The sequence below is a fragment of the Homarus americanus genome, unplaced genomic scaffold (assembly GCF_018991925.1).
Source record: "Homarus americanus isolate GMGI-L3 unplaced genomic scaffold, GMGI_Hamer_2.0 scaffold54443, whole genome shotgun sequence".
In the NCBI taxonomy this organism is placed as follows: Eukaryota; Metazoa; Arthropoda; class Malacostraca; order Decapoda; family Nephropidae; genus Homarus; species Homarus americanus.
In genome coordinates, this window is record NW_024750852.1 from 8,968,616 (window position 1) to 8,987,108 (window position 18,493).

An 18,493-nucleotide genomic window follows, 5' to 3' on the forward strand; every position below is an offset into this window, starting at 1 on the left:
TCTATATTCGAGCCAAAATGTATAACTGCACAGCTTATAAACATGTTTATCCATTTTAAACCTGTACGACAGTTTTAAGGAATAAATATTATTATTAGTTCTATTATTTTTAAAATAGTCACCAACAACATGCTGTGCTTATGACGTCATCACTGTATAACCTGTTGCACAGAGCAGCGTTATTTCTTTCCAGGACGGCCAAGGATATTTTCTGATATCAAAATAAAAATAACGTGATTATTTTATTTACGCTAAATACCAATAGTTTTATTGTTGTAGGGGAAATCTGAAAATAATTTATTCAACACATGGGATTTTACCCCGGCTGTCATGTCATGAGATACAAGCTTATTTCTATTCTCCTCTATACGCATCTAAGATCTTCTGTTATAATCCTTAAAGTAAAAATGAATTAAATATTTATTTTCGTAAAATTAATATAGGATAAATTATCTATTTTTAAAGAATGTGAGCATGTTTACTAGTGGGTGAGTTTAGGCTCGTAGTGTGGTGGCTGAGGGTGCGTCTACACAGTTTTCCGTCATTGGTTATAATTGGAATACATGACTGTGGAAACCCGTTTAGTGGAATATTCGAATTATCGTCGTGTAGTTAGCTTGTTTTGATATGAGATGGTCAGTTAATGTGGCCATGATGTGACGTAGTTAAGGGACAGAAGAAGAAATAACCCGGATTTCCGCAGGTATGCAAGGGTCGCTATTTCCGTTGTCACTGCATCAAGAGACTGTACATGTCACTGATTTATTCACTAAGTGGGTTATAACGCCTAGTCCTCTACACCCTGCAGCTCAAAGGTAAAGAAGAGTGTGTATTAGAGTAGAGTAGTGTGAACTTTAGAATTAATATAATTTTAATAAATGGAATAATTCTCAAGTTTCCATTGAGTGTTCCTAATAATGGTTCGCCGTCTTAAGAATATTCACAGAAAGGTAAAGTTTTATTTTCGAACAACACAGGAATTTTAGGGGTAAATTTGTATTAGAGCACACAACTCTGTTAGAGAGTCAAAACTATGTTTTTCTAATGTATTTTTGTGTTTTAATTGGCTCTGACATTGATTTCCGTCGGAAATTGCTTGGGTTTTTTTTAGTTGTGTGTTTTGGGTGGATCGTTTTCCGATAAAAATCATGGCCAGGCGAATACAAAATACCCTCCCCCCCCAAAAAAAAAAACACTAGAAAAACATATAACCAAACCTTTTTTGGGGGATGACCTAACCTGACCTAACCTAACTCACCATATGATGGAATCACTTATTTCTTACCTTATTGGCCTGGTTCTGGTTCGTCGTCGGATTCTGAGTTCACAACAATCGTCACTCCATGAACAACTATAGACCGGTGAGCCTGGCCAGCATAATATGTAAAGTACTTGAGAGTATTATCAGAGATGCCATGATGGAACATCTACTATGAAAAACCTTGTAAAGGATTACCAACACGGTTTTATGCCGGGGTGCTCCTACTTAACACAATTGCTCAAGGTACTGGATATTTGGACCCATATTCTGGAACGGGGTGGTAATATCGACAATATATGCACTAGATTTTGCCAAGGCTTTCGACAGTGTACCCCACGAAAGGCTGAAAATCAAACTGAGAGGATACGGAATTCTGGGAAATGTCCTAGCGTGGATAGAAGACTTTCTTCATGACCGCAAGCAATGTGTGGTGATTAATGGCACGAAATCATCATCTGTACCTGTCACAAGCGGGGTACCACAGGGCAGTGTATTGGGCCCGCTGTTGTTTGTTTGTTTCATAAATGACATGGCTGATGTTGTACACTCCTCCATACAAATGTTTGCCGATGACGCCAAGTTATTTCGGGAAGTCAAGAACCATGCGGATTGTGAAGAGCTGCAGAAGGATCTCTGTGAGCTCCAAGAATGGTCGAAGAAATGGCTGCTGAGATTCAATGTCACGAAGTGTAAGAGGATGCACCTGGGGCGTACCAACGGTAAGGAGGCGTATCATATGTCCCAACGGGATGAAGAAACTGCACTATTTGAGACTGAATGTGAGAAGGACCTAGGTGTGTATGTTGACAATGAGCTGAAGTTCTCGGGCCATTGCGAGAAGAAATTAAATCAGGCAAATAAATTATTGGGTCTTATAAGAAGGTCGTTCAGATATCTAGACGGTCCGTCCCTAATAACGATCTTCAAGAGTGAAGTGCTTCCCCATTTGGAGTACTGTCACCCTGTCTGGTCCCCGAGATATGCTAGGGACTGTCAGTTGGTTAAAAATGTTCAAAGGAGGGCCACCAGACTGATGCCTGCACTTCGGCACCTCAACTACCCTGAGAGATTGGAGCGCCTGAACTTGCCTAGCTTATACTACAGACGGGCAAGGAGCGACCTAATTGAGGTGTATAGGCATCTCAAGGGGCACTACTCAGTCGAGTGTCCTTACTTGGAGCTGGCAGACACTCGCCCCACAATGGATCACAGCTCAAAATTGAAGAAGCCGCAAGTCCAGAAAACTGTGAGGGCAAACTTTTTCGGAGTGAGAGTTGTGAGCTCTTGGAACAATCTTCCAGAAAATGTTGTGACGGTACCGAGTGTGAGCTCTTTCAAGACCAGACTTGACCAACACTGGAGCAGGTTCAGGTACATTCAGGAGCCGATGCATGCTCAGTACTTGCCAACAGTGCGTAACAGAGACGTGACCGATCGCCCAAGCATCTGACGAGCCGATCAATTGGTGAAGAGGATAAAAGAAAAGTAACAGAGAAGTGACCGATCACCCAAGCGGCTAAAGAGCCGATCAATGGTGAAGAGGATAAAAGAAAAAGAAAAACAAGAATGCGGCTATCAATTGGAAATGTTTTTTTAAATAATAGACAAAAATTGAAAACAAATACCGAACCCCCTAGTTTAAGGTAAGCCATGAATAATGTTTCTAATGGTTCTATGTACAGTTGCCAGCAAAAGTTTTCCCACAGCCCTACTACACAAGGCTGTGGAAGGACTTTTGCTGGCAACTGTACATATCATGTGTCTGAGGTGTCTCTGCAAGTGTGAGTGTATTAATGGAATTGATCTCGATTTAGCGAACTAGTTCACTAAATCGAGCGAAAAATTGCAGAAAAATTCCTTCCACTAAATCGAGAGTTCGTTATATCTGATTTGGTCAAATTGAGAGTACGAGCATACTGTACATTTAAAGAAATATTTGTGTTTGCACAGTAATTATAATTAGACCCAGATCAGAAAAATCCAGCGTTACCCAAGCGGTTGGACTTCTCACCCACACACCAACCATGTGAGGATGCGGCAAAACTTTTTTCTTTTCTTTTTTAAGACGGGATTTGCCCACCAGGGCACAGGTCAATGACCCACATCAGGGCGTGGGGGCAAAATTATAATACTATAATAATAATAATAATAATAATAATAAATAATAAAAATTCATAAACAAAATGGAAAAAATATATAATAATAATAATAATAATAATAACAATAAAAAGGACCATAAAAAATAAAAAATTTAAAAAAAGATTAATAGTGAGAAACGATATACTATGTATGTTGTGTTGTCAAAGTAAGAGAAACAATTGAGACCCTGCAATTGTGTGTAAATGAGGCAGAAAGACAGATCAGCAACCTGGGACTTGATCACAATTTTTGTGGTGCCATATGGCAGCAGGGTCTACCATTAGACAATACATATGCTTCCAATATCATTCCAGGCGGTAGTACCTCCCTGTTTGATAGCTGCCTACTACATACTACCTACATGGTGCATTCTTTCATAATGCTGGGAACCTTTGCCCCCAGGCCTGGAGCAGAAAGGTTTGTAGGGAATGTCTCACCATTTTCTCAGATTATCCGGTAATTTCTTTATATGATTATTTATCGTTTTTATACATTTAGTACATTCGCCATAGACTGAAGTAGGTTTTACTAAATTAAGCGGAAAATAGCGAAAAAAAGCCTTCCGCTAAATCAAGAGTTCGCTATATCGGATTCGTTAAATTGAGAATACTGTATACTGTACTGTATATACTAAGGCAGAAGTTTGGGCATTAATATTTTCACTTACCACTCAGACGAGATAGGCCATGGCATATGCATGGCGATGGTGTTATGAATATGTATCAAATAAGCACAATATATTGATTATAATTCATCATACGCATGCCTCTACTGCATTAAATTTCACTGTCACTTTTTATTTTTCCAAGCTAGGCCTATATATTATGTGAGTAGCCATTTCACCAACATCTCATAAATTCAAAAATATTTAACTATTTCATTATAAATATTTCAACACACATCACTTTATCACTTCATAAAAATAAATATCGAGGTTGTAACTGATAAATATTGGGAGATAACGTTCACTTGGCCATGTGGCCACTGCATCAACACCTCACAAATTCAAAAATATTTCGTTATAAATATTTCAATATCCATCACTTAATTGTTTCATAAGAATAAATATCGAGGTGGGAAGTAAATAAGTAATTGGAGATAGCCATTTTTAAATTGCGCCCAGAACACACACCTCTCGCTTACTGAGCCAGATGCAAAATTAGTGTGTTTGTCTGGAGGCCGTGTGACCCATGCCACATAGACGGGTTGCCACCTAGCCTCAAAACTTGATTCCATGCAGGAGAGTGACATGAAGAAAGTGCCGTTAAAATTTGAAGTACTGTAATTCGACCAGGAACTTTTAAGAGAAAATGAATTATACGCCATCCTGGCGTGCCTGATCATGAGGCAGAAGTTTAATTTACATTAAATCAAAATGCTACTTAGGAGTGAATGATCCTGAGAGTGTTAAATAATTTTTAAAAAATATAACATATAATTTGTAATTTGGCCTCAATGGTGACAGATGGACTGCCCCAGGTGTATGTGCATGTGACATGGAATATGCGATGCACACTAGTCTTCCGCTCTCTTCCCAGGAGGATTACCATCACCATTGTTTAAATTATTTTACCTAAAATTTTACCATTTTTCTTTGGCTGAATGTGTTTTGTACTTATAGCTAACCATTCACAGGGAAGCATTATGGGTGAGTCCATTCCAAGAGTGGGGGAATAAACTGCTCACTCACAGGTCCGAGAGGAGGAGAGAGGCCAAGGAATTACTGTCTGGCGGCAATTTCAAATGACCACTCACACCAGGAATTCATTTGAGAGTAGCCTTGCCAAATAAAGTGCTTTGAATGAGACCAACAAAGTTAAATAATCTCAGCTTCTGCTGTGTTTGAGAACAAGCCTTCTTATCAATGTCATCCTGAGATGGTGGAATAGAGCGTCCAGCTGTGATGATTCAACATGCCATTAAAATTCGCGCACCTCGATTATTCGCGTATGACACCCTGGATGTACCTAACAATGTCTAGGGTAGTTTTAAAGTTGCTGGCATTTTCGCAGCCGGGACAGGCAGCCATTCGTTCAAGAGACGGTAATTTCCTTTACCTTTACAAAACACATACAAATAAAAAATAATGGGAAAATCTTCTCACAAATAATCAGAAACAAATGTATTGAAAATGTGACAGTCTACCCTCAAGTCAACTCCGTGCTTTATTAATACATGCACACATACAGTGGTCCCTCGGTTAACGAGCACAATCCGTTCCAGCAGATTGCTCGTTAACCGAAAATCTCGTTAACCAAAACCATTGTTTCAATGGGTTTTTGGGTAATTGGTTCCAGCTCACCAAAAATTGCCTAAATTCAACAGAAAAGGTAGAAAAGTTTACTTACTTTGAGGTGTGTATGTAGAAGGCTCCTGGATGATGATGATGATGATGTGAATTTGAAGTGGGAGGTGAGGAGAAGGGAGAAGAGAAGGAAGTGGAGGTGGAGTAGAAGCATTTTACTGCTTCTTGGAAGGTGAGTCACCTTCCATGAAAATGTCAGGAACCTCTGGACTGACAGATTCTCCACCATGAACATCCTCTCTCCTTCTTGAAGTGGAAGGCTGAGGGATAGCATCTTGTTCCCTCTGCCCTTTACTGAAGAAAGTGTCAATTGTGGCATCTCTCCTCCTCACCATTAACTTATGTTTAAAGAAGGAGACCACTGAGTCCTCAACATGACACAAAGTTAGTTCAGTTTTTTCCACATTTGGGTGCTTTGAAGCCAGTTCCCTGAACTTCTCCCAGTAGTAAATCACATCTTTCAACTGTTTAGCTGACATATGGTCATCACTTTCAATTTCCTCCTCACCACTGTCAGCCTCTACCTGTAACATCTCATCCAATTGCTTCAAGTCATCAGGAGTAAGTTCCTCCCCATGAGACATCACAAGCTCTTCCACATCCTCCTCCACTTCAAGGCCCAATGACTGACCAATGGACACAATCTCCGGGTCCAACTCTGTTTCTTCCTCAAATCCTTCAAAATCATGGTCTACTGATGGCCACGGTGCTTTCCATGAAGAATTGAGGGATCTAGTGGAGACTTCTTGCCATGATGACACAATCAGTTTTACAGCCTCCAGGATGTTGAATTGTGTCTTCCAGAACTGTTTCAGTGTTAGTTCAGGATCATTGGAAGTTGCCTGATGACACCTCCTAAACATTTTCTTCATGTACAACTTCTTGAAGTTGCTGATCACATTCTGGTCCATTGGCTGCATGATTGATATAGTGTTTGGAGGCAAAAACAACACTTTCACAAAGTCAAATTGATACTCCAAATTTCTGGCAAGGTCAGGGTCATGACCAGGAGCATTATCCATGAGGAGAAGAGCCTTTAAAGGGAGTTTATTGGTGGTTAGGTAGCTCTTGACAGAAGGGCAAAACACATCAACAGCCCATTCATTAAAGAGCTGTCTTGTCACCCATGCCTTACGGTTGGACTTCCAATAAACTCCAAGCTTTGTTCTTACCACTTTCTGTTGCCTGAACACCCTGGGGTTTTCAGAGTGGTAGACAAGCATAGGCTTCAGTCGGAAATCCCCTGAAGCATTGGCACCAAGCAATAGAGTGAGACGGTCTTTCATGGGTTTATGCCCAGGTAAAGAGGCTTCATCTCTGGTGATGAATGTTCTTTTGAGAATCTTTTTCCAGAACAGCCCAGCTTCGTCCACATTGAACACTTACTGTGGAAGATAATTTTCTTCTTCCATCAGTTCTTTAAATTCAACTAAAAATTTTGCTGCCCCTTCCTTATCAGCACTAGCAGCTTCACCATGCCTAACAACACTGAAAATGTCACTTCTTTTCTTAAATTTTTCGAACCAGCCTTTGCTGGCCCGAAAATCTTCAAATTCTGTGCCTGAAGAACCAGATTGATCTGTCTTTAAATGTTCGTAAATCTCCCTGGCTCTTTCACAAATGAATTCAGTAGAAACTGAATCACCTTTCATCTGTTTTTCCCTAATCCAGATGAGAAGTAACCTCTCAGTTTCTGCAATTGGGATCTACTTTTAAACACTCTTGTAAATTTGTCTCTCACTTTCACTTCTTTAAATTTGTCTGTCTGTGCAAGAATTGTCGACACAGTTGATGTCAACATGCCATATTCTTTGTATAGCGCATTTGTTCTAATGCCTTGTTCATGTTTTTTATGATTTCCTGCTTGGTTTGGATTGAAATCGCTTTTCTTGATCTCTTAGGCCCCATGCTGGATTCAAACAATGTCAACACGTGTTTTTTAAAGTTAAACTTGTTGTAAATAAAGAATATTTTCTTTAAAATAACACTGCACAGCGCTATATATTGTCAATATGTAAAATAAATTTCAAAATGACCAATAATCTGCTTGGAAACACAGAAAAAAAGCGTTTAGTTGAAGAGTCTCAAGCAAGATGTTACCTCCAGTGAAAACAGAGAGAGACTAACGCTTGTTTGCTGTGTTAAGAGGCTGGATGCCGCTCATTAAACTAGTCACTTTACCTTCAATTATGTTCAATAATTGTTAAAATGACTAAAAAATTTAATATTAAACTTTTAAAATAATTGAATAGTATAAACTTCTTGATATTTACTAAAATAGTAAGGAATTTAAGCCCTAGAACCGATTAATGTATTGGCGGACTAATACTAAAGCTGGTTGACCGCCAAGTGCAAGCCAAAACTTGTTGAGGTCGGCTCGTAAGAAACTTGTAAACCGAGGGGTTGCTCGTTAACCGAAGTTAAGAATCTTTGGGAGGTAACTCGTTAACCGAGGGACCACTGTATATACAATACAGGGCCCCCCCAAAATTTGCGGATTTTTATTTCGCAGTTTTATATTTTGCGGTCCTCTGTTATTTGTGGATGACACTTTGGATGTACCCAAGAATGTGTGTGGGTAGTTTTAAAGTTGCCAGCATTTTTGCGGCTGGGACAGGGAGCCATTTGTTCTAGAGATAGTAATTTCCTTTATCTCTCAGTATTGTAAATGTGTGTGTGTGTGTGTGTGTGTGTGTGTGTGTGTGTGTGTGCGCACGCACGCACACACACACACACACACACACACACACACACACACACACACACACACACACAGATATATGCAACACAAAACACAATACATATGTACAATCAGAAACAAATTTATTAAAAATGTGACAGTCTACCCTCAAGGCCGTGCTTTATTACTTTATTAATAATGCACGGACTTGAGGGTAGACTATCATATTTTTACTAAATTTGTTTATGATTACAGTACAGGTACAATATACTGTTTTGTATATCTCAATGGATGACAATTATATTACTACAGGTACAGTTGTCTAAATGAATGTTGTCACAATTTCCAGAAAGTGGTATCAGGCAACTACCAGACTCTTTATTTCCGCTTTTATTTTTTGAGGTGGAACACAATTCATTGAAATGGTAACAAAAATTAATCAATAAATGCTAAAGCAGCTTTTCATAAGAATATTGTAAGAACAAAGCGTGGAGTTTAAATTTGAGTATACAGGGGTATTTTGAAACCAAAAAATATGCATGTGAGATTATCACTCAGGGACGTTCTGGAATAATTTTTGGATTTATAATCGGATGTCAACATGAAAAGATATACAGTATGCCCAGATAATTCGCGGATTTTTATTTCGCAGTCCTCGATTATTCGCGGATGACTTCCTGTACGTACCCAAGAATGTCTAAGGGTAGTTTTAAAGTTGCTGGCATTTTTGCGGCCGGGACACGGAGCCATTCGTTCTAGACACAGTAGTTTCCTTTACTTGTATAATCAGAAAAAAAAAAACAATATTAAAAATGTTGAGTCTACCCTCAATTCCACTCCGTACTTTGTTATTAATAAAGCACAGAGTGGACTTGAGGGTAGACTCAACATATTCATTAAAATAATTTCTGATTATTTGTGAGAGGATTTTCCCATTATTATTTTTTGTATGTGTGTGTGTGTCTACAAATAGACACATATATACAATACAGTGGTCCCTCAGTTAACGAGCACAATTCGTTCCAGAAGGTTGCTTGTTAACCGAAAAATTCGTTAACTGAAACCATTGTTTCAATGGGTTTTTGGGTAATTGCTTCCAGCTCACCGAAAATTACATACAAACTAAAAATAAATACAGTAAAGTACACTTACTTTGAGGTGTGCATGTAGAAGGCTCCTGGTTGATGATGATGATGATGATGGGAATTAGAATGGGGGTGGAGGAGAAGGGAGAAGAGAAGGCATTGGGGTGGAAGAGAAGTCACCCCATGCCGCCATTTCACCCATAAAATTTTAGTTAACTTGGTGTAATTCAAGATAATTTTCTTTAAATCAACACTGCACTGCATTATATATTGTCAATATGTAAAATATATTTCAAAATTACCAATAATTTGACTGGAAACACAGAAAAAAAACATTTACGATGAAGAGTCTCAAACAAGATGTTCCTTCCTCTGAACTAGTAAACAAACTGACGCCAAGCTTGGTGTGTTGAGTGGCTGTTTGGCTCACAAAAAACTAGCTTCCTATATACTTCAATTATGTTCAATAATTGTTAAAATGACTAAAAAATTTAATACAGTCAACCCTCACTTTACATGGTTAATATAACCCACAGGGTACCGCGGAAAGTGAGAAACGCTTAAAGCGAACAACATAACATATGGGATTAATTGAAATAGAGACCGGGCTGACCCCCAAACTCCACTTTTTGACGACACACAACTATGTTGTAGTAAAAATTTTATCTTAACTTTATGATGGTATGCACAAACAATTAATATAGAAGAGGTTAGGTTAGGAAAATAAAGGTTAGGTTAGGAAAAATAAAGGTTAGGTTAGGAAAACTAAAAGTTAGGTTGAACACTTACGTTAGTAGAAGAGATGGGTCGGCATACGGGGATGGAGGCTGGTTCCGAGGCAGAGGGTAGGCTACTGGCCCTCAGGTGAGTCGCCATCACTGTCATCCACACTTGTCAGGGCCTCCCTGACAAATCCCTCAAAGTCATCTTCACTGTCTCTACCTGTCACTATCACTGGCTTGGGCTGGCTGTGGTGGGTTGCGGGCGAAGAACTCTGTTATGCTTTGCTGACGGCTGGTGTTTATGTTGTCGTGATAAACCTTGAAGTTGGGCTCCATAGTCTGCAACAGCTGGGTAGTGAAGATTTCATACCTGTTTGCGTCAGGGTCGTCGGATAGGAGGAGCTTGATTTTCTCAACACACTCGATGGCACCCCTAACATTACTATGGGATAAGCGGTGTTCTTCTTGGGATGACGCACCACCTGCCTCTTCACTGACGTCATCATCATCTACCATCTCGTCGGTAGTCACATCAGGATCCCTTATCACCTCCAGGATGTCGTCGTTGGTGGTCTCGGAGAAGCCTGTAGCTTTAACACTCTGCGCAGCTTCTCTGGCAAGGTCCACTGCTACTGCAACAGTCTGAACCTCACCAGTCACAGATTGACTCTGCCTTACGCCCGGAATGCCTTGCAACACATGTCTCCATGCGTGACGAACAGTTGCTACAGACAGCTGATCCCATGCCTCCACCAAGAAGTCCACAGCTTTCTTGATGTTGAATATTCTCCAGAATTGTTTGAAAAGTATTTTTTGCTCTGCCAACTGTTGATCCTCATCGTCTTCGCTCTTGCTATCGGTGGTGGTGTCACTCAGGTTACACAACTCTTCCCTGGTGTTGGTGTAGTCGTTCAGGAGCTTGAATTTTTTTGTTGAGAATGCAGCTTTTACATTACAGATTAACTCTTGGTCCATGGGCTGTAATATAGACGTAGTGTTGGGAGGAAGGAAGACCACTTTTACGTTGGGGTGACGATCTAACAGTAGGGGCGAGTGTCCTGGTGCGTTGTCCAGCAGCAACAAAATCTTGAATGGCACATTCTGTTGCTCACAGAATTTCTTTACATCGGGAATGAAACAGTCATCAAACCAGGAGAGGGACAGTGTAAAGAACATCCACACCTTACGTGCGGTCAGCCAGTGGACATTTAGCTTGGTCATGTCCATGCTCTTGTAGGCGTGCGGCTTGCGGGCTGTGTGGATCACCGATAACTTGAGCTTACAGGTACCGGAGGCATTGGTGGTAAACAGGACGGTGATGCGCTCCTTCTGCAACTTACGGCCCCGAATCTTGCTGGCATTCTTCACAACAAAGGTCTTGGAAGGTAGCTTTTTCCAAAAAAGACCAGATTCGTCCATGTTTAACATCTGGTCGTCGGTGTACTGTCCTTCCTTCATAATCTCACGTAAAAACGGAGGAAATTCCCTAGCCGCAGCACGGTCAGCACTAGCTTCTTCACCACCAATGTTTATATTGGTGATCTTGTTCCGCATCTTAAGACCTCTGTAACCACCCAGAGGAAGCATTAAAGGGTTTGGGCTCTGTAATTCCCATCTTTCGTGACACTGCAGCATACAGTTCACGTGCGTACTTCTTAACAGAGCGCGTGTCGACCGCCATGTTCCGTCACGCCTGGCGCACCAAGTAGCTCACAAGTAATTTTTCCGTCTTGAGAAGCACCTGGTTGTGGAAATACTTGATCATAGAAGCACCTGTAGACTTTGTGATCTTCATGTGCTCCTTTATCTTGGCTGCATCCTTCTTTATCGTCCGGATCGTAGATTCGTTCACACCATGCTGGCGCCCCAAATCAACCTGTCTTGTTCCTTTCTCTAACTCTTGGATGATCTTGTACTTCACCTCGTAGCTTAAGGAACGTCGTGTCTTCTTGGGCTTAGGGCAGCTGGGTCCAGGCAAGGAAAGGTTTCTCTCTGGGGGCGGTGGTCCGGCGGAAGCCATTTTACAGAACAATGGATGCACGATTACACGGTTTGGCCTGGAGGGATGAAACTGCCGCGGCTAGGTCAAGCGTCGTCTTTCCTCCCTCCCTCCCCTGGGTGGACACGTCATATTACTTAAAACCAATTACAGCTAGCAGCGGAGGGAGGTAGGGATGCATGGCCAATCACAGTCCGATACGTCATATGACGTCACTGATAACGCAATAGAGACATGCACTGCGCAACCTTACTGCGCGGCTTGCCCAGGCGGAGGCGGGAGCAGGCGGGTGGGGCGAATCTAAAAATAGCATCGAGCCGGACACTCTCCGCGTAAAGGGGTACACGCACCGCGGAATGTGAGCATCCTGGGTTACGGCAGGGCACCGCGTAAACGTGGAAATGCGGAATGTGGGACCGTGTAAAGTGAGGGTTGACTGTATAAAACTTTTAAAATTATTGAATAGTACATCCTTCTTGATATTTACTAAAATGGTAAGGAATTTAAACCCTAAAACCGATTGCTGTATTGGCCAACTAATACTACAGCTGGTGGGCAGCCAAATGCAGGTGAAAACATGTTGGGAAAAATTTGTAAGGAATTCGTTAACCGAGGGTTTGCTCGTTAACCAAAGTGAAGAATCTTATGGAAGGTAATTCGTTAACCGAGGGATCACTGTACAGGTAAAAGAAATAATTGTCCTAAGGGCAAACACGTAAAGGGAATATCCATATGTTTGTACACAAGTAAAAATGTCCCCCCGTCAGCAAATAATATTCGCAGGTTTGGCGATTCGTGGCCATTTTGAGGTCCTAACCCCCGCAAATTTTGAAGAGCATGCTGTTCTGTACAGTAATTGTGTTAAGCTGAAATTCATATCAGATAAAAATATGATTTGAAATAATACTCATACTCACCACGTTTATGCCATGTCTTTAATGAATACCTATGTATACAAATATTTTCTGTATTCATCATCTCGATGGACTATTACGTAAATCGGGAAATATTCACAAAACAAAATTTTGAGCTTTAGATTAACTACCGGTATACTGCACTGTTTGCTTAAATAAACATTTCTCAATACTTTTTCCTCTTAGTAATTATAAGAATATTAATTGTTGTTTATACTTTGAAGTGTTGTATTATTTAGCACCTGAGAATAAAATATAAAACATTAAAGATTTCCTTTCAACAGTCATTCGTTACGGATGGAAAAAATCTAAAATTTGGTTAAATTGCTAACTTCTATGAAGCCTTGTTCAACTAATGTATAGTAATTTTTGAGTACCAAACACCTTTCATATTGTTCTAAATACAAAGCAACATCTAAACAAGGAAATAGCCATATGCAGAATATTCTGCATTTGAAATAAGTGTTATCGTCTTGTGTTGCCATATCGTCTCAGACTGGCTGTTTTGTATTTTCCATGTGCGCATTTTCTTTGTCTTTCAAACATGTGATTGGGATATAGCTATTTTACTTTTACTATCTATCTTGAAGCCTTTTACCTGCAAGAATATGAAGGAGTCCCAGAAAAATGTTATGTACTGTAACAAGAAATTTGGCTCGGCAGTTTGTTAATACAGTATACTGTATACCATCTTGATCTAACAATGTCCAGCCCACTGGTCAGTCACTCGCTGGGCTCCCACCAAGTTGCCAGATACCGCTGTTGAACTAATACTGTACTGAAAACCGTGACAATGCCTCGACTGTACAGTCCCTGACTTATGAACATCCGACTTACGAACACCTGCCGTTGCAAACGAGGTTAAACTTTAAATTTAAAGTACTGTACTTTATTTACCTGATGACTTATTTTTTACTTTCATTACTGTATTTTGTAATTCTATTTCTTCTTTTCCCTTAAATTAAGTGATTTTAGATGTATATAAGCATTTAAGCTATGATTTGGTGGGATTTTAAACGTTATTCTGTAAGTACGGCATGCACATAGCATGTGTTTCGACTTGAGATCGTCCTCAGGAATGGAACCCGTTTGTAACATGGGGACCCCCTGTATTTTGTTTTCAAAACTTAAGGAACGCTTTCTCGAGAGGTAAATTTTGCATACTCATCAGTAGAGGTATTATCATCAAGTGTAAGTAAAAAATACAAAATTTTCTATATTTATTGTCATTTACAGTAACACTGTTTATTGTAGTCAGTATTCTTAAACATTTATTATTTCCTTCCTATGTTAAGTCATACCAGGAACCTAACCCCATTTTTCCCATTGATCAATGTGTCTACATTAGTGAATTCTATTTTTTTTTTTTTTTTTTTTTTTACAGGGATTAGCCCACCCAGGCACAGGTCACTGATCCACATCAGGGTCTGGGTGACGTAAATGCAATAATAATAATTCAGATAAGTAAAAAAAATATACAAAATACAAAAATAAAAATGATAATGATAACAATAATAATAATAACAACACTGTAATAATAATAATAATAATAATAATAAAGAACCATAAAGAAAGACAAAAATGAAAAAATGTCACAAGTGAGAAACGATATACAGTATGTACAGTATGTTGTGTTGACAATAGTAAAAGAAACAATTGAGACCCTGGAATTGTGTGTAAATGACATTATTATTTTTTTCTCTTTTAGGGGCTGAATGCATATGTGAGGATTACTAAACACCACACCATCATGAAGTCACCATCCTCTAGCTCATATATTACCAAGGCATGGGTGGAATTTATGCTTACTGAGTATGAAAATAAAAAAGAAACAGACACTAAAGTCACTGTCAAAACATACAGTATAAGGAATGGTAAGATATTATAGTGTTTCTCATTATAAACGTTTTATCATACTCAAAGTGCAGTACTGTATAGTATTAAGTTGTAAAAAGAGAGTATTGTACCCATAAGCATGCTAAATATTGCACTGTATACCATAACACTGAAAACAACTACCAGTTTTACTGTTTTTTAATGATATATTTCCTTCAGATGGATAACAGATAGAGGAATAGAGTACAGGTATTAGTTTATGTTACAAGTCATGTTTCTTACAACTTACTTTTTCTTTCACTCTCAGCTACCAAACCAGGAGAAAGCTTCAATGCTGAACTTATTCTTCTCGATGTTCAAGCTGTGCTCAGTGGTGGAGAGGGTCCTGAGGAAGCCCCAGAAGACAAGGAATACAACCTCATTGTTAAGTTTCTGACTAAAGACCCCCTCTCTTGTGAGCTCATAAAACGATGTGGTTACCACATAAAAGAACTTATGATGTATTCTGAAGTAGTTAAGGAACTCAATGATTTTCAAGCTATTCATGCTAATGATGAATTTCGTTTAGACCTCCCAGAATATATTTATGGCAAGTGTACTGAGAAAGAGTATGTATTGGTGATGGGAAATATCAAGGTATTAGGATATGAAACTAATCCAAAAAGAGAGGGGCTAGACTTTCTACATGCAAAATTAGCTGTTAACCATGTAGCCAGGTTACATGCAGTTTCTTATGCATATGATAAATCTCATAATTTTATAGAGAAGTACCCTTGCTTTCAGTTCAGTAATGCCATAAGTGCATTTTTTAAACCAGTTGTATGGGCCTCACTAGCAAATTCCATCACATTTTTAAAAAGTAAAAAGACTTATGAAGAGATGGTACATAAATTAGAGACAGGTAAGACTACTCTACCACTCAAGTTTGCTGCATTGTGGGATGACCAGACAAGACACAAGTTCCTCTGTCTCACACATGGAGATTTCTGGAACAGTAACCTCATGTTCAAACATGGAAGTTCAACAGTAAATGAAGAGAGATCTATTGAATCACTTAAGCTTATTGACTGGCAGATTTCACAGTGGAACAATCCGGTATTTGATCTCCATTACTTGCTTAACACCTCAACTTCATTTGAAATGAGAAGAGACCATGCAGAAGAAATTCTTAGACATTACCATACAACATTCACTGAAGCAACAACAAAGATGGGTACCCCTGTGCCCAATTGGAATTATGAACAATTTAAGGCAGAATTTGAAAGAACATCTCTTGTAGGGTTTCTCATGGGGATGTGCCTCATACAGGGAACTTTAAGTAAAGCTGGAGAGAACATTAACCATACAGGTTCAACATGCCTTAGTAATGCCTGTTGTCACCCCTGTAAAGTTGTTGTAGACAAGATAAAGACAGGGATAGCAAAAGTTACTGTATCTTTTGCCTTTAAACCCTCATCATCCTATATCATGCGAGCATGTGTTAAGAAAGTCTTGAGCCCTATTGGTCAAGAACTAGTTGAAGGCAATAATGAGGTTTTAAATGGGCGACTTCTGGACCTCCTGATGGAAGCAGATGAAAAAGGGGTGTTAGATGTGTTGACTTTATAAAAGTGTTGGAAACGTTACTTAAGTGTACAGACCATAACATTTGGTCACGTCCTTTGCTTACTGTCTTTCTTATTCAGGTGATTTGCCTTTTCAGAATATCAGCAATTACAGATGCATTTCTTAATATTACATAGGTGAAAAGATTCCTATTTTTATATCTTTTATGAGTAAATATTCATAAATTGAAAATGAACTTAATGTACAGTTTAATAAAGTTTATACTTATGACAGCTTGAGGAGAGTGGATATCAGGGAACTTTATTGCTTCTGCTTTTGTAGCTCAGTATTGTAAAGTATTATGACATTAATTAAGTGAAAATGTCTCAGTCACATTTATGCGTTATCCCCATGACAGGTTTTAAGATGACTATATGAATATAATAAATTGTGTCCCTTGTGCTTTCTATAATGAATTGATTACATAATGATAGATGCCTTTATACACAGTCAAAGCTAGCTGTTCTGATTTTACTGTACACTACGTATATTTAAATTGATTGCTTATGTAATGTATTTCATGACTGATTCATTGAATGTACAGTATCTTTATCTGTTTTACATTTTTAATCGCCAATAAATGGATGCTCTTGACAAAATTAAAAATGTATTCTATTTAGATATTATTAGTCCAACTATTTACGAACAATTTATTTTAGATAACAAAATTAGTTACAAAACATATACACTACGTACTATATGATTCACAAGCTATGCAGAATAAAAATATTTTTGTAATTTTCTTGTTAACTTAGTTTTTGTATGACAATGGCAACTTACATTAGAGGTATTATTGTACACTGATGTATTTTAAAATACCAAACTATATTTATTATCCAATGTTGAATGTTGACAATTTTAACTACAAGTTCTTTGTTTCTGTGGTTTACAAGTTATTTTAATGGCACAAAAACTATATGATGTAGATTGTTTTTATTTTTTAAAACTTTATTTCTTCCTTTGTTATTTTATATACATACAGTATTTAAACATACCATAACCATTTATTTTTAAGCTTTACCATCACAAATGATGTACACTCGCAACAAAAAGTATCGGTGCATACTGTTGTGTGAACAATTTGAGACCAGTGACGATAGGTATTGGGAAAGGCGAGTTGTTCCAGCTGTATGTTGGCAGCCCTGGTCAAGTGAAACAAACCGTTATAAATAAGGTCGGGAAGTGATAAATAGACTGTATGAAATATTGAGGAACTCCCTGTTAACAAAATTATTTGTGATACTTGTGAATATTGCCACATTAATTTATGCTACCAAATAAACCACTCAACCTGGTCGTCCTGAGTGGTGGTGCAACGTGGACGGCCGCTCCGAGACCTGTCGTCTGTAGCACCAGTTTCGAGGTATCGCCGAATCCATCGTGCAGCGGTGTTCCTGTGGACACCAACCCGCCGGCTAATATCTGTGACGCCGAACCCTTCATTATGAAGGGCAATAATAGTTCCTCGTGTTCCCTCTGAGGTTTCCATGTCGTCTGGCATGTGTAGATCTCTATTGCTTCATATTGCTTCTGCTTTATACCCACGTTCACCGAGACCGAACCCTCGCTCATCATTCAGTCGACACAAAGCAACAATCCGAAAAGAGGAAACAAACACACTGATTGTCAGCCATATGGCAACACCTAGTGGAGGGGGGGGCAGTTATGAGGATACACTTACCAACCTTCCCGACATATCACAGTGTATACGTACAGTTTCGGAAGTCGTCGATCTCACCCTGCACCGATACTTTTTGGTGAGAGTGCACATGGTGTTTATAAAATCTTTACTGATTTTATAGAAATAGGGGCAAAAGGGGATATTTTATGTGATGCTGTAATATAATCAGAGCTATTTTTTATTAATATAACTTAAGCATTTAATTCTACATTACCACTGTCAGTATTTCTGCAGATCTCAAATCTGTTAGCTGCATTGCAACACAT

At 38.9% G+C, this 18,493-nt stretch overlaps 1 protein-coding gene across 2 annotated transcripts; it reads left to right on the forward strand.

The window, feature by feature from the left end:
- Positions 1–511: 511 nt before the first annotated feature.
- Positions 512–17,504, forward strand: LOC121854329. Of its 2 annotated transcripts, none has more exons than XM_042348924.1 (3): positions 512–815; positions 14,814–14,979; positions 15,249–17,504. In XM_042348924.1, the coding sequence occupies exons 2-3, from the start codon at positions 14,856–14,858 to the stop codon at positions 16,547–16,549; spliced, it is 1,425 nt and encodes a 474-aa protein (XP_042204858.1). In that variant the 5' UTR covers positions 512–815; positions 14,814–14,855; the 3' UTR covers positions 16,550–17,504. The 2 variants fall into 2 exon arrangements, with proteins under 2 accessions (XP_042204858.1, XP_042204859.1); XM_042348925.1 differs by having other exon boundaries at positions 512–703.
- Positions 17,505–18,493: the final 989 nt, after the last annotated feature.